Source organism: Helobdella robusta, assembly GCF_000326865.2.
Source record: "Helobdella robusta unplaced genomic scaffold HELROscaffold_81, whole genome shotgun sequence".
Lineage (NCBI taxonomy): Eukaryota > Metazoa > Annelida > Clitellata > Rhynchobdellida > Glossiphoniidae > Helobdella > Helobdella robusta.
In genome coordinates this window covers 354,041-368,326 of record NW_008705469.1, presented here as the reverse complement: position 1 = coordinate 368,326, position 14,286 = coordinate 354,041, and the positions used below count along the sequence as shown (strand labels likewise).

The window sequence follows — 14,286 nt, the reverse complement described above, 5'->3', positions numbered from 1 at the left end:
ACCTTCGCCACATACGTAAATTCTTTCAGCCAGAAGGAATAAAGACGTCAGAGGTAATAATTGAAGAAACACTCACTGTCTTAAGCATAATAAAATAATATCAATAATAATAATAATATAAATAATAATAAATAGGTCAAACTATGATGCCCCAAATATTGGCCAATGACAGGTCAAGGTCGGTTTTTGATTTATCTGTTTCCTGTGGAATCGAGAAGGAAGAAAAATATTTTTGAATAATTTTGAAATAATAAATTTTATTATTATTATTAATAGTAGTAGTAGTATTTTAATTACATACAAACAAACATACATACAAACATACATACAAACACACATACAAACACATACAAACATACATACATACAAACAAACAAACATACAAACACACATACCCTCTCTTAAATGGCTCTTTGATGATGACGATGACGATGGCGAAGACATTGAATATTTTCTGCTTGTATCAGCAGTTATGTCTGTAGTGATAATGATGATTGTGATGGTGATAATGATGATAAAGATGATCATAATGATGAAAAAGATGGTGATGATGATAACTGTGGTGATGAACTCCATTGTAATGTTTCGAATTATGAAAATGATGGTGTCCCGCAAATTTTCTGATATTTGGCATTGGATTTATATGACGTGATACTTGAAATAAAGACGATGCAGAAGACGGTTTTGATGTACAGTACTAATAATAATAATAATAAGAAAAAAAAACAATAATATTAATAAATTAATTAATAAATTAATAATAATAATAACAATAATAATAAAAACAATAATAATAAATTATTAGCTCACCGCTCTGAGGAGCCAATGAAAATTTTCTATTATCATTCTCTTTAGCAAAACTCGAAAATGATGAAAAACCGCTTACATCTCTATTACTGCCCCCGCCAAAATCTCGACCATCTTTGTTGCTGGTCACGCCAAAATTGCTGCCATCTTTGCTGCTATTACCGCCAAAACATCTGCTATCTTTGAATCTGTTCCCGCCAAAACCTCTGTTATCTTTGTTGTTGTTCCCGCCAAAACCTCTGTTATCTTTATTATTATTATTCCCGCCAAAACCCCTGCCGTCCTTATTGGTATTCCCGCCAAAACCTCTGCCATCTCTGTTGCTGTTCCCGCCAAAATCTCTGTTATCTGTATTATTATTATTCCCGCCAAAACCTCTGCCATCTCTGTTGCTGTTCCCGCCAAAATCTCTGTTATCTGTATTATTATTATTCCCGCCAAAACCTCTGCCATCTCTGTTGCTGTTCCCGCCAAAATCTCCGTCATCTTTGTTCCTGTTATCGCCGGAACCTCTTTTATCGCCAAAACCTCTGTCATCTTCGTAGTCGTCACGCGACGAAGTAGTATCGGGCCGATTACTGCTACTACCGCGAAGAATTCTTCCTCTATTTTCGCTCACCACTTCCATATAAGGTCCTTGATTGTCGCTGGCTGCTAAAGAAGAAGTAGTTCTATTAACAGATTGGGATTCCCTTGGGTTTTCCAAAGTGCTATAATTAAAATTTTGGGTTTCCCTTGGGTTTTCCCAGCAATTTTTAAATGCTAGGGATGGGTCGTATTTTTTTTTGCCCTCGAGGGCATCTAATTTTTCCGTTAATTTTTCTATGCGCCTTCTGTTCATCGTATCTTTGGTTCGGAGATTCTCAACTTCCTGTTTAAGAGTGGTTGATTTTATGAGATAGATAGATGGACAGACAGATAAACAGACAGACACAAAAAACAGAGAAAAAATGACGATGAAAGAATGACACAAACGAACGAACAAGAAAACAAACGAACGAACGAACGAACAAAAAACAAACGCAGACACACACTGACATTCTTCAAAGATAAATTTTCATCTTTCAGTTTGACCATATGGTGAATTTTTTGTTTGTGGTTCTGGTGTCCGAGTACCTTAGCGTACTCTTTGCTCAGCTTGTCCACTTCATTCTGAGCATTCTTGTGGCGACTTAATAGAGCTTGCTTCTCCAATTCAAACTGCTCCAACTGGTCCTGGTAATGATGGTAGTGGTTGTGATGATGACGATTTCGTCCATCATTATCATCATAACCATAATCATCCTCATCGACTAACTTTGAACGGTTCGACTTTTGCCGCTAAATCTTCATACATAAATTTCCATCTATAAAATAATAAGGAGAAAATAATAAGAATGAGAGAAATAATGGCCTAGATCAAATGTTCTACCGAAATTCGACATTTGAGTTCGGCCATTTTGAAAAGGCGAAGAGTGCAACATCCGTTTAAGCCATCACTTTTTTCGACTAAGCAACAATAATTGTTGACTTTTATTACCGAAAAATTTATTTTGGCCACCATGGCTGTTAGAACATCTGAATTCGGACAAGAGACCGAACACTATCTCAATAAACAGCCTAGTCTTTCTTTCAATAGTTTGTAAATCACATTAAAATATAAAATTCTATTCAACATTTTGGGTTTTTAGCTCGAATAGTGGATCAACTATGCGGTTAAATTTACTATTCGGGGCATCTCCAAATCTTAAATAGCAATAACAACTCTCACCTATCACATTGTTGTTGTAGTGTGGTCATTTTCTCAACAAGCAGGTCATATTCTCTGTAAAAGTTTAAACAAAATTTGCATAAATCAATCAACCAACTAATCAATCAACCAACAAATCAATCAACCTAATTTTTTCCGAAGTTTTAGCTTTTTCATCGGCTAAAGATCTTTCAATTTCTTTTTTCAAACTCAACTGCTGGTTGGAAAGTTCAGTTGAGATTTCGTCAACTTTTAACTGTAGCCATATCTTTTCTTTCAATAACCTGTATGCATGTTTGAGACTATATGTGTGTGTGTGTTTGCGTGTGTGTATGTTGTGTGCGTGCGTGTGTGTGTTGTACGTGTGCCTAACTTTTTATTCTCCATGGTCAAATTATTGATCTCTCTCCCCAGTTCATTTTCTCGCGCCTGAACCTCTGACGACAGTCTGAAAAGAAGAAATATCAACAATAATAATAATAACAACAGTTATTAGTACTACTATCTATTTTTTATTAATTCTTGAAAAATTATTCAATTTCTACCGTTGCAATTCAGAATCTTTGGTCCTAAGATCAGTCGAAACATCGGATAACACGAGTTCCTTCCTATCTAACTGCTTTAAAAGATCACTACACTCGTTTTCGAGACTTAATTTCACCTTCGAACATGCATCTTCTACTGATTTTAACTTAACCTCCATCTGCAGTAACTCCGTTTTTAATCTTTCATTTTGCTCGTTTTTAGTTTTTAGGAGGTTTTCAATTCTCGATACCTTCACTTTCAGTTCATTGCTGTCGAGTTCTACGTATTTAAGATCGGCCAACTTCGACTGATGCTCCCGTTCTATTTCTTTCAGTTTTAAATCTTTCTCGTGTAATGCATTCTCAATTTTCATCAATTCATTATCCTTGGTAGAGCATAGATCTTCTAACTTCATAATCATCTCGCTATGAGACTTTATTTGGTTTTCCATACTCTCTATCTTTTCATCTTTTTCAACGATTACCGCTTCGAAATCTTGAATTGTGCGCTCAGTGGTTCTGTTAATTTCTTTCAGTTGATTTATCACTTTTTCATTTTCCCATAGTTTTGATTCTATGTCCACTAATTCTTTCTTTGTTTTTGCATGTTCCAATTCAGAATCGATTATTTTTTGGCTTTTAGAATTGAGATCCACTTTCAGTTCGTTGATTTTTATATCTTTGGAGTCGACTGCGATGTTCAGGGAATCAATGGTCTTCTGCATATCTACCATCTAAAAATGAAATAAAAGAAAGATGGCATGAAAAAATTTTACGCATATGCAAACGTTGGTAAAAAATCAAACATACACAATACACACACACGCACACAAACAATTCAAATTTATAATAAAATTTAATTAAATTAAACAAACCTTGATATCAAAGCTCTCTCTCAAATCATTAACCTGAATAACGAGATCAGAATTTGACTTTTTCAAATCACTTTCAGACAGTTTCAACCTGCTAACAACATCATTCAAGTTGTTTATCAGTATTTTATTTGCACTACACAATCCATCTAATCTATCCCTTTCACTTCTAGCTAACTCCAACTCGACTACTCTGAACGATAATTCAGAATCCAGTTTCATTTTTTCATTAGAAAGGTTGGATACTTCTGAGTCTTTAGATTTAATTTCAGTTTCTAGGTTTGTTTTGAGAATCTCACTGGCCTCGAGATCGAGTTTCAGATTCTGAATTTGATCATTAAATTCTTGCGTCGAACTTTTAAGTTTTTCTTCACTCTCTAAAAGTAAATTTTCAGTAACGTTTAACTTTTTTTCAATTTCTGAAAGTTGAACCGACCATGACATAGTTTCTGACGCTAGAGTTGCTTCAAAATGTATCTTTTTATCGTTCATTTCTTTCACTAGATCATTAATTTTCGAGTCAAATTCAGAGGTGATCTCCTTAATTACCGTCTCCTTCTTAGACCAGACTGCATCCAACTCTTTGAGGAGTACTGAATTTTCTGTAGTTAATTTTTCACAAAGCTCTTCAAAATTTTTCACTTTAGTTTCGTAGTTTGATTTTTCAGTCTCAGCGTTATCTTTCATTTCAGAAAGATCACACTCCATCTTCAATATCTCCGAATTAAGTGACGTTATCTTTGATTCTGCCTGTTCCATCTGGCTTAGTTTTTCCATATACTTCATGTTCAGAATCTCTATCTCACTGTTTAATTTTAAAATCTCATAGTCGCGGTTTTCAGTAACTTTTTTTATCTCGTCTTCATGCTTTATGTTTGATGATTTCAATTCTCTTGCTTCTACTTCTAATGTCTTTTTAACATCGTCTAAAGTTTTAAGTTCATCAAGTAAATGTATTTTTTCAGTCTCTAGAGATAGAATCTTACTGGATAAGTCTTTAAAATCCTGCTCCATCTTAGTTATTTGGCTCTCTTGAGCGTTAATTTGCAGGTTTAGATCGTCAATGTTCGTGATTTTTGCATGTAAGAGATTGTTAATTTCATTAATTTTCTCTTTAGAGTCTTGTAACTCGATGAGTTTTTGATTGAGGAGGGTTTGAAAATTAATTTTCGCATTTTTAATGTGAACAAATTCCTCAGAGATATTTTCATTTTCACTTCTCAATGTTTCTGATTCTCGCTGCAATGTGCCTATAGTTTCTTTTAAACAGAGAATAATATTATTAGTTTTATTCAAATTTTTTTCAATTTTAATCATTTCCACTGTTTTGGCTTCTAATTTTGAATTAGATGCTTCAAGATCTGTTCTTAAAATCTCAATTTCTTTATTAAGTTCGGATGGTTTTTCTTGCAATTCTAAAATAATTTTATTCAACTCATCTTTTTCATTTTGAGTGCTTTCGACAAATAAATTATATTTGCTGTTACTTTCTTTTAAATCAGTTTCCAGTTTCTGAATTAAATTTGAATTCACTTTTTTTATTACCTCAAGCTGTTCAACTAAATTTTTCAAATCAGTGTTCTCCGCATTTAAGCTGTTACACTTTTCACTAAAATCACTAATTGATATCTTGTAATTTTCACATTCTTTGGTCAAATTTGAGATTTCAGATTCTAGGCTAGATAATTTTTCATCTTTGTCCTTATTCGAAGATTCAAAAACGGAAAATTCAGCTCTCAATTTATTTATGGTGCTAGAAAGTTCCAAACATTTTTGGCAGTCTGAGTTGAAATGATTCTGCGCTATATAAATTTGCCCCAACAGATCAGTTCTTTCTGCAACATTTTCTTTCAACTTAGCTTCATATTCGCCTTTTACGATTTCATTTTCAACATCAGCATCACCATCATTATCGTAAAGAGTATTATCATTATTCTGATTATCATCCTCGCCATCATCAACGTCATCATCTTTAATGTTATCATTATTCACAATTTCGTTGTTGGGCGTAATGTTAGCACCATTGAAGACCTCGTCATCTCCGGCCCAATTTAGGTGATCTATAAGATCGCCACCCCCCGATTTTCTACTGTCGCCATCCCCATAACCACTGCCCCTATTAGTCAGAACCGTTTTGCTCCCTAGTTTAGGGATCTGTAATGTTGAAAAAAAAAGAGTTTTTAAATTAATTAATGAAAAATAATATTTAATTAATTTTTCGAAATATTTATTTATTGCAATTTTAAAATATCGACTAAAAACGTGATAAAAAAAAACACACACAGACACCTTAGATTTACCAGTCGAACTGGTATATGGCATTTTATTCTTATCCATGGTACTACTTTCTAGTTCAGCCTTATCTTTCATGCACATATCAAATCTTTTTTGCAATTTTAAGAGTTCCTCACTCTTCATTTGAAGACTTTGATGAAGGTAGTTCCGTTCTTCGACCAAGAGTTTGTACTGTTTATTTGTAATTAGTGGATGGTTTGATGAATGAATAAATGAATGAATGAATAAATGATCGAAAAAGTTCTTGTTCATTGAAGTATCTAGCACATATCAATCAGTCAATCAATCTTCGTTTTGAATGTATTTAGCACATATGAACATTTTTTTCTTCCGATTTTATAATCTAAACTTTAAAGAACCGCTTTTACTATTAAGAAAATTTTGCACAATAAACTAAAATTATTCTCAATTTCATATACGAACGTAGTCATAAATGTATTTACAGCGTATCTCTTTTTCTGTGGTACGATAAAGTAAGTAAAGTTTATTTAGCTTGCAGTAAACTCAAATTATTTCACTCTCTTCAATCTAACTTCTTGCAATGACGTCATTCAACCAAATCACACACACACATACACACACAGAGAAAATTTGTTGACCAATTGAAAAAAAGAAATTATTAAGTTAATTGTTAAGTTAAAAAAATTTACGAAATTTTTTTGCAGTTAGGAAATTGGATGCGTGAGTGAATTGATAGATTAATAAATAAATGATTGATAAATTGGTTGGAAACAACATCCTAGACCTTCTTTTCCCAATCTTTAACTCTGGCAAAATCAGCTGGAGGCATTATTTTGGGAATCCCAGACTTCCTGGGTGCTGGCTCACTTTGCATCTAAAATCAGATAACATAAAATAAACACATACATACGTACGTACATACACACATACATATATACATACATTCATACATGCATATACACACGCATGTAAAGATACAAACAACCGAAATTTTATTCAGAAACAAAAATGATATGAGAGAGAAATGTCTTGAGGTTGAAAAAAAAATTTTTTTGTCTTTGCCACCAAAACACACAAAGTTACACAAACAGATACACATACTGTTACACAAACACACACGCGCACACATACATACAAACACACACGCACACATACAAACACACACACACGCACGCACACACAGCATCACTAACAGATGCCAAAGACTCCACACTAGGAGCGGTTGACACACCAGGTTTTGATGGAGATTTCCCTAATCGACCACTGTGGGAGCTAGAAACGCTACTACTCCTAATTCGGTCGGGTCGATCAAGTATGGAAAGCCCAAGATTAGGACCCGGTGTCTCATCTGGGAAATAATTTATCTATGTATGTATGTGTGTATGAATGAGTTGATGAATGGTTCAAGTGAATGAATGAATGAAGAATGAAAGAACAAATGATTAAACAAATAAATGGATGGTCCAATGGATAAATGTGATTGTCAATTATGTGAAGGGTAGATGGATGAACAAAACCATGATCACTAAGAAAAATAAAACTAAGATATACTTAAAATTTTCCAAAAATTAAACACAAAACCAATCAAAATTTAAAAAAAAAAAATAAAAACCCTTAATATCTTTGAATCTCTCATCTTTTGTATTCAACGAAGGGCCTTGAACTTTATCCAAAAGTTTGGGGTCATAGTGACCAGGTGGTGGTGCACAGGCTAATAATTAATATTATAATTAATAATATATATGTATTATATTACATTTACTAATTTATCTGTTATTCATTTATATTGCAGTGTAATGTAAAGTAAACTTAACCAACATAATTAAATAATCATTCATTTCATTTTTAATTAAAAATTGAAATTCAATAAGAAATAACAATTTAATTTATTTAATCACATTTGAAATAAAATTAAGTTATTGTCGAATAAACTGGGTTAATTTTGACACTTAATTTAAATTTTCAAATAAACAATTTTGAATCATTTTTTCATTTTTTTGTAGAAAATAAAATTAAAAATAAATGAAAATAATTTCTAAAGTGTATGTGGCACTAACTAGTAACTTCGTTGAAACGTTTGACTTTTGCTCGTGAGAACGCCATTTTGACAGAAAAAGCTATTATTTAATTATTTTTCGTGAAATTAAATGGAAAAAATTGATAACTTTGACACAACTTTTAAATTGTCGCGGTAACACTAACTAAAAGCGAACTTAAATTTTAAGCCGTGTTTTAGTTCAAATTCGTTTATGGAAAGCCGATTGACTAGAACACCAATCGATTTTCCAAATCGTCAACAGAGCTGACCATTCATATCGATCGTCCATTCATTCAATCTGATACACAAAGACTCTACCGCAAATTTACAAACTACACCGACTGATCCGAACGACGATCGACCAATCATGTTGTCCATCAATCAATCACTCAGTCAATTAAGCAATCAATCTATCATTCAGCCAATATCAATCAATCAATCAATGAAGCAATCAATCAATGATTGTCTATCATTCAATCCCTCACTCTATCATTCAAGCAATCAATCAATCATTCAGCCAATATCAATCAATCAATGAGGCAATCAATTAATTCCTGATATGTAATAAATAAAATGTTAAATTACGAAACGCTAATCAGTTTGAAAATCCATCGATTAACCATTTTGCCAATCAGTCAATCCATCAAATCAACCAATCAAAACCAAGACTAAACAAATTTTAACTATCACAGTCTCAGGTTTAAAATGACTAGTAATATTCAACTTCATTTTCGCATAAATATTACAATCAAAACTCAACAAAATGAAAACAGTTAGTCACATGACGTCATCGCAATCATCCCCACCGTCATCATCAGCCATCATCATCATCCTCACTAATATCAACAAGTGTTTTACAATTTTTATAAAAAAATACAACTCGACGAGCCAGCATGAAAAAAGTTAATCAACAATTTCAATCTAGTATCTGTCAATCAATTAAGAGTTCAATCAATCAATTAACCAACCAATCAATCAATCAAATATTTTAATTAATTAAATTGTCAATCAATTAATCAAGCAACCGACCGACCGACTGAACACAAAAAATTTTAACCAACTATCATTTTCTTAATGACAAATATCCATCATAATCTCACTCACTCATATATATATATATATATATATATATATATATACAGAAAGAGAAAGAAAGAGAGAGAAAGAGAAGCGAAAGAAAGAGAGAACAATACATCAAAATATATTTAAGAGAAAAAAAGAGAGAGAAAAAAGAACATTAATTTAGTAACAACTATTATAATTAGAGAGAGAGAGAGAGAGAGAGAGAAAGAGAGAGAGAGAGAGAGAGAGAAAGAGATCATATGTTTAACAGGATGCGGTTTTCTACATCGTCAATGAAAGGCTTCCATAAACATTCTGGAACGTTTACAACCGATCTGAACTTGTTGCCAGTCTAAAAAAAAAGAGGTAATTATGTGTGATTTTAATTTCTTTCATTCATTCATTCATTCATTCAATCATTCATTCAATCATTCATTCATACGTACATTCACCCATTAGTTCATTTATTTAACCATTCACACATTCACCCATTCATTAATTCGTTCGTTCGTTCATTCAACCAATTCATTCCTTCACCAATTCATTCATCCCCTAATTCATTCATTCATCGCCAACTTATTCAATCCCCCAGTCAGTCATTCACTCACCCACCCGTCCATCAATGCACTAACTTCAGTTATCTTCAGCAATCCATCCCCTCCAGACTGGCCCTTCCTTACTTCGAATAGAAATCTCCTGTCATTACAAACTAGCACGCCATCAACATCGTCCTCACCACCATCACCTCCACCATTATTATTAACATTATCATGGTTATCTCGGAGGTCAGCACAGATATTTTGGTCGAGTGTTTGATTGGCCGATGCACTGACCTCTTCATCGCTATCTGGGACGTATATGATCCTCTTCTTTCCCGCCATTTCGCTATCGATACCAGCAGCGTTTCCAGCACCAGCGCCTGGAATCAACCAATCAATCATTCAATCAATCAATCAACTAATTATTCAACCAATCAATCAATCAACCAATCAATCAGTCAACATATCATACTATATATATCGAACATATCAACAGTAACTTTCAGATTATCGTTTCAGATGTGAATAAAATTGAAAAATTTTCAAAAGTATAATCAGAGCACGTATCTCAACCACCAAACTAACACAACCTAAAAGTGGGTCATTATAGGTTTCAGCATCAACAACTTTCAATTTTTCTTCAGATTTCTTTGAGTCTGTTTTTTCTTTAATTTTTTTTTAAGTAATGTAAGTTAATGTTTTAATGAGAAAAGGAGAGGAAGAAGGAGAGATAAAGAAACTAATGAACAGGAGAAGAGCAAGATAGGCAGATACAGACAGATAAAGAGAGAAAGATAGAGTGAGAGGAGAGAAAGAGACAACAAGAAACAAGATGAATCCACAAATAAGTCCATAAAAAAATCAAATAATCAATCAATCATTCACCCAACGAACCAGCCAATCAATCAGCCAACCAATCAGCAATCCACCAACCAGCCAGCCTACAATCCCACCAATTACTAACTGGGATCAAAGGAGGATACAGTATGTTCTTTCAGGAGGGATTCCAAGGCATCCCGCACATCTGGCATTCCGGATGACGGAATGATTATCTGAACTCTGTCACTTGTCGGGGTCCGCATGGTTATCTGTCAATCAATCAATCAATCCATCGACCAATCCTGCCAATCAATCAATGTCTACCAGCAAATGCAACCAATCAAATTCTTCTTCCAACCAATCAGACTCATTCACTGCCTAACTAATCAAATATTTCCCCAACTACTCAGCCAATAGAAATGCAGCCCAGACTTACCTTCAAAAAAACACCCCTGAAATTTTGCTGTAGGTCAAAGTAGTACCGCCTCTCAGAGTGGAAGATTGAATCACTTTTTAGGGTACTTCGCGGGTCGCCACCCTCCCCTCCTTGACCCCCGGAACCTTTCGGTCTTGAATCCAGGTTTTTGATTTCTGTATATATGTTATATAAGCAAGTGCATGTGCGTGTTTCTGTGTGTGTGTTTGTATTTGTTTTTTTGTTTGTGTGCACATACAAACAAACAAACAATCCAACCTACCATCACTACTTATGAAATGACACATGTCCACGAGCTTCTCGTAAAATTCTTCAGTTGTTGTCATGTCCATTATTATCTTCGACTTCTGTCCATTCAAGAGGACCTTGTAGATTTATGAATGTATGTATGTATGAAAGTATAATTGCAGCTATGTATGTGTGAGATTAGCTTCATGTAATAGCATGCATTCAAGATAATTTGTAAGAAGGTGCTGCCCAGTACCTTCCATTCACTTTTATCTTTCAATCATTGTTATTCACTAAAACACAATTCTTTCAGAACTAAAAAGTCAAATTCATTACATTTAAATCTTTTTAATTTTGTTGTCTTCTTTCAATTGAACAATCTTTTTAAATAATATTTTTTTTATTTAATCAACAAAACCAAATCACTGAATAAAAAATTATAAAAAAAAAACTTAAGCCATCTTCACTGACTTCTGAAAATTTCATAAACTTCTCAACTTTATTCTCCATCATCACAAGAAAATATTTCTTGCCCGTGATGAACAATGTCTTCGTCGATATCTCTTTCATCATGCCTGGACAAATTTGGAAAATTAGTAACAAATACTAGCCAACTTCACCCGCAACTGATTATGTTATTTACATATTCATTCTTCATTATTCATATGATTTAATACTCTAACAACACATTTTATATTCTCACACTTAATTGGAGAACACAATAAAATTTAAACTTTATTAAAGCCATCTGTCAGATTTAAATCCCCATCATCTGTCAATCACTATTCCATCCATCTCCTATCTCAATACCCTAATTTACATTATAAAGACTATCCCAACACTAAATACAACAAAAATAGTTGGAATCTTTATCACCACACAAAAAAAACTACATTTCTCTACTTACTTTAATTAATTTAGTTTTAGTTAGTCAAGTTATTAAATATTGATTAAAATAAAAAAATCAGTTTATTAGCAGAATCTCATATCAAAAACCATAGTGTATAGATAGTACATACTGTGTATTTCGTATTAAAACCACTACTAATCAAATTATATATTACTAATTTAATTTAATTTTGTCTACTTACTCAATTAGCATATACAGTTTGGTAATTACTAATCCAATCAGTAATTAACAAAATTCTTTTTAATTTTAATTAGATGATTAATTAATTTTATAAATTAAATATTAATATTAATAAATTATTAAAAATTAATATATTAATATTAATAATTAATAATATTAAAAAATGTGAGAAAATGTGATAAATTATTAATAATTAATATATTAATATTAATAATTAATAATATTAAAAAATGTGAGAAAATAAAAAAATAAACCTCTATTATTCTTGGGCGGACCCCATGAATATCTATCCCCACTATTTCTTCTGAATGACATCTCAAAAGTTAATTAAAACAAAATACCGATCAACTTAGTGACACTTTTGAACGATTTCACGATCAAAAGCATAAATCCGTTATAATATCGTTCACAACAAAGAAATTATTGTTAACTGTAAACATTAAAAGTAAAAAAGTTATTTATCTATGTTTTTTTGTATTAAATATAATCACTAAATCAAATACTGCTGGGAAACAACATTACTTGTTTAAATTATTTTACTTCATTTAATTAATAAACTTTATTAATTTACTCGCATTTTCAACTTTAAAAAATGCAACACAGTCAATCACATGCCTAGTCTCGATTAAAAGCTATGCACACAAATATACGCACACGCACACACACACACACGCACACATGAAGAACAATTAGCACCATTACTATCATAATAATAATTTTGATGAAATCGTCTTAATAGACGAGAGGAAATATATTATCAACGACAACATTAACAACAATTGTAATAAAAATAATAATAATAATAACTATAATATTAATAATTATAGCTATAATTATCATCATACTATAATATCAATAACAAAATATTTAAAAAAACTGAAAAAAAAATCAATGGCTAAGCAAATATAATGTAACATTCATATCGGTATACTTATATACAAATATATAAGAAATATTTAGCTACACTAAATACGAACAAATATATAGAAATCACCGGATGAAAAGATTCAATCAATCAATCAATCAATCAATCAATCAATCAATCAATCAATCAATCAATCAATCAATCAATCGAGAAACCAATCACTCAAAGTGAAGAATAAAAGATATCAACATCTACGCTTGAGAGAAGAACATTAAAAAACATCACCGCAAATGTAATAACTGTATATACTATATGTGTGTGTATGTGTGTGTGTGTGAGGTGTGTGTGTGTGTGTGAGGTGTGTGTAATACCACCTAGCTAATTTGATTGTAGATAGATAGATAGGTAGGTAGATACGCGTCTAAATTAGGTAAGAAAAAGTGACTAATCATCATAATCCTTACTATCATAACATACCTATCATTATCATAATCTCGATCATCATTATCATCACCGTTATCATCATTATCATCATCGTTAAGGATATTATTATCATCATCGTCGACAAGATCATTATCAGAAGATACAACTAACAACAGAACGAATGAATGAATGAATCAGAAGCAAATGTCATGAACGAACGAATGAATGGATAAACAAATGGATGAATGAATGAATAAAAGAACGAACGAATGAATTAAAAAATGAATGAAAGAATGTATGCATGCAGAACAAAATACTTAACAAAAATCTCGGAATGGTTTCCAATAAATATGTATGTATGAATAAAAAAAATCCTCATCAACATTTTCACCCCATCATCATCATCATCATCGCAACCATCATCATCATCACAACCATCATCATCATCATCGTCGTCACAATCACCACCACCATCGTCGTCATCATCATCTTCATCACCATCATCGTCGTCATCACTCCATCTCCAACAATTTGTCGCCGTATTCAAAGACTGCAGTTGAGAACTGTGAGAAGACTCTCTCTATGAACCCCGACCTGA

General features: G+C 32.4%; 3 protein-coding genes across 3 annotated transcripts in view; all 3 read right to left on the bottom strand.

Annotated features, from left to right (window-relative positions):
* Positions 1 to 1,528: 1,528 nt before the first annotated feature.
* Positions 1,529 to 2,152, bottom strand: HELRODRAFT_146587 (hypothetical protein; the record flags this gene model as incomplete). The annotated part of the gene is made up of 3 exons (XM_009032469.1): positions 1,529 to 1,678; positions 1,846 to 2,022; positions 2,105 to 2,152. Coding segments are annotated over 3 exons (375 nt in total), but the record flags the coding sequence as incomplete, so codon positions are not given.
* A 7,392-nt stretch (positions 2,153 to 9,544) lies between these two features.
* Positions 9,545 to 10,169, bottom strand: HELRODRAFT_182168 (hypothetical protein; the record flags this gene model as incomplete). The annotated part of the gene is made up of 2 exons (XM_009032468.1): positions 9,545 to 9,640; positions 9,921 to 10,169. The coding sequence occupies 2 exons, from the start codon at positions 10,167 to 10,169 to the stop codon at positions 9,545 to 9,547; spliced, it is 345 nt and encodes a 114-aa protein (XP_009030716.1).
* A 652-nt stretch (positions 10,170 to 10,821) lies between these two features.
* HELRODRAFT_182167 (hypothetical protein) overlaps positions 10,822 to 14,286 on the bottom strand; it is a gene marked incomplete at both ends in the record, with an annotated part of 8,484 nt that continues 5,019 nt past the window's right edge. The window contains 4 exons of the mRNA XM_009032467.1: positions 10,822 to 10,851; positions 11,083 to 11,237; positions 11,345 to 11,447; positions 11,782 to 11,885. Coding sequence (XP_009030715.1) covers positions 10,822 to 10,851; positions 11,083 to 11,237; positions 11,345 to 11,447; positions 11,782 to 11,885 — 392 coding nt within the window. The remainder of the gene's footprint in view (positions 10,852 to 11,082; positions 11,238 to 11,344; positions 11,448 to 11,781; positions 11,886 to 14,286) is intronic.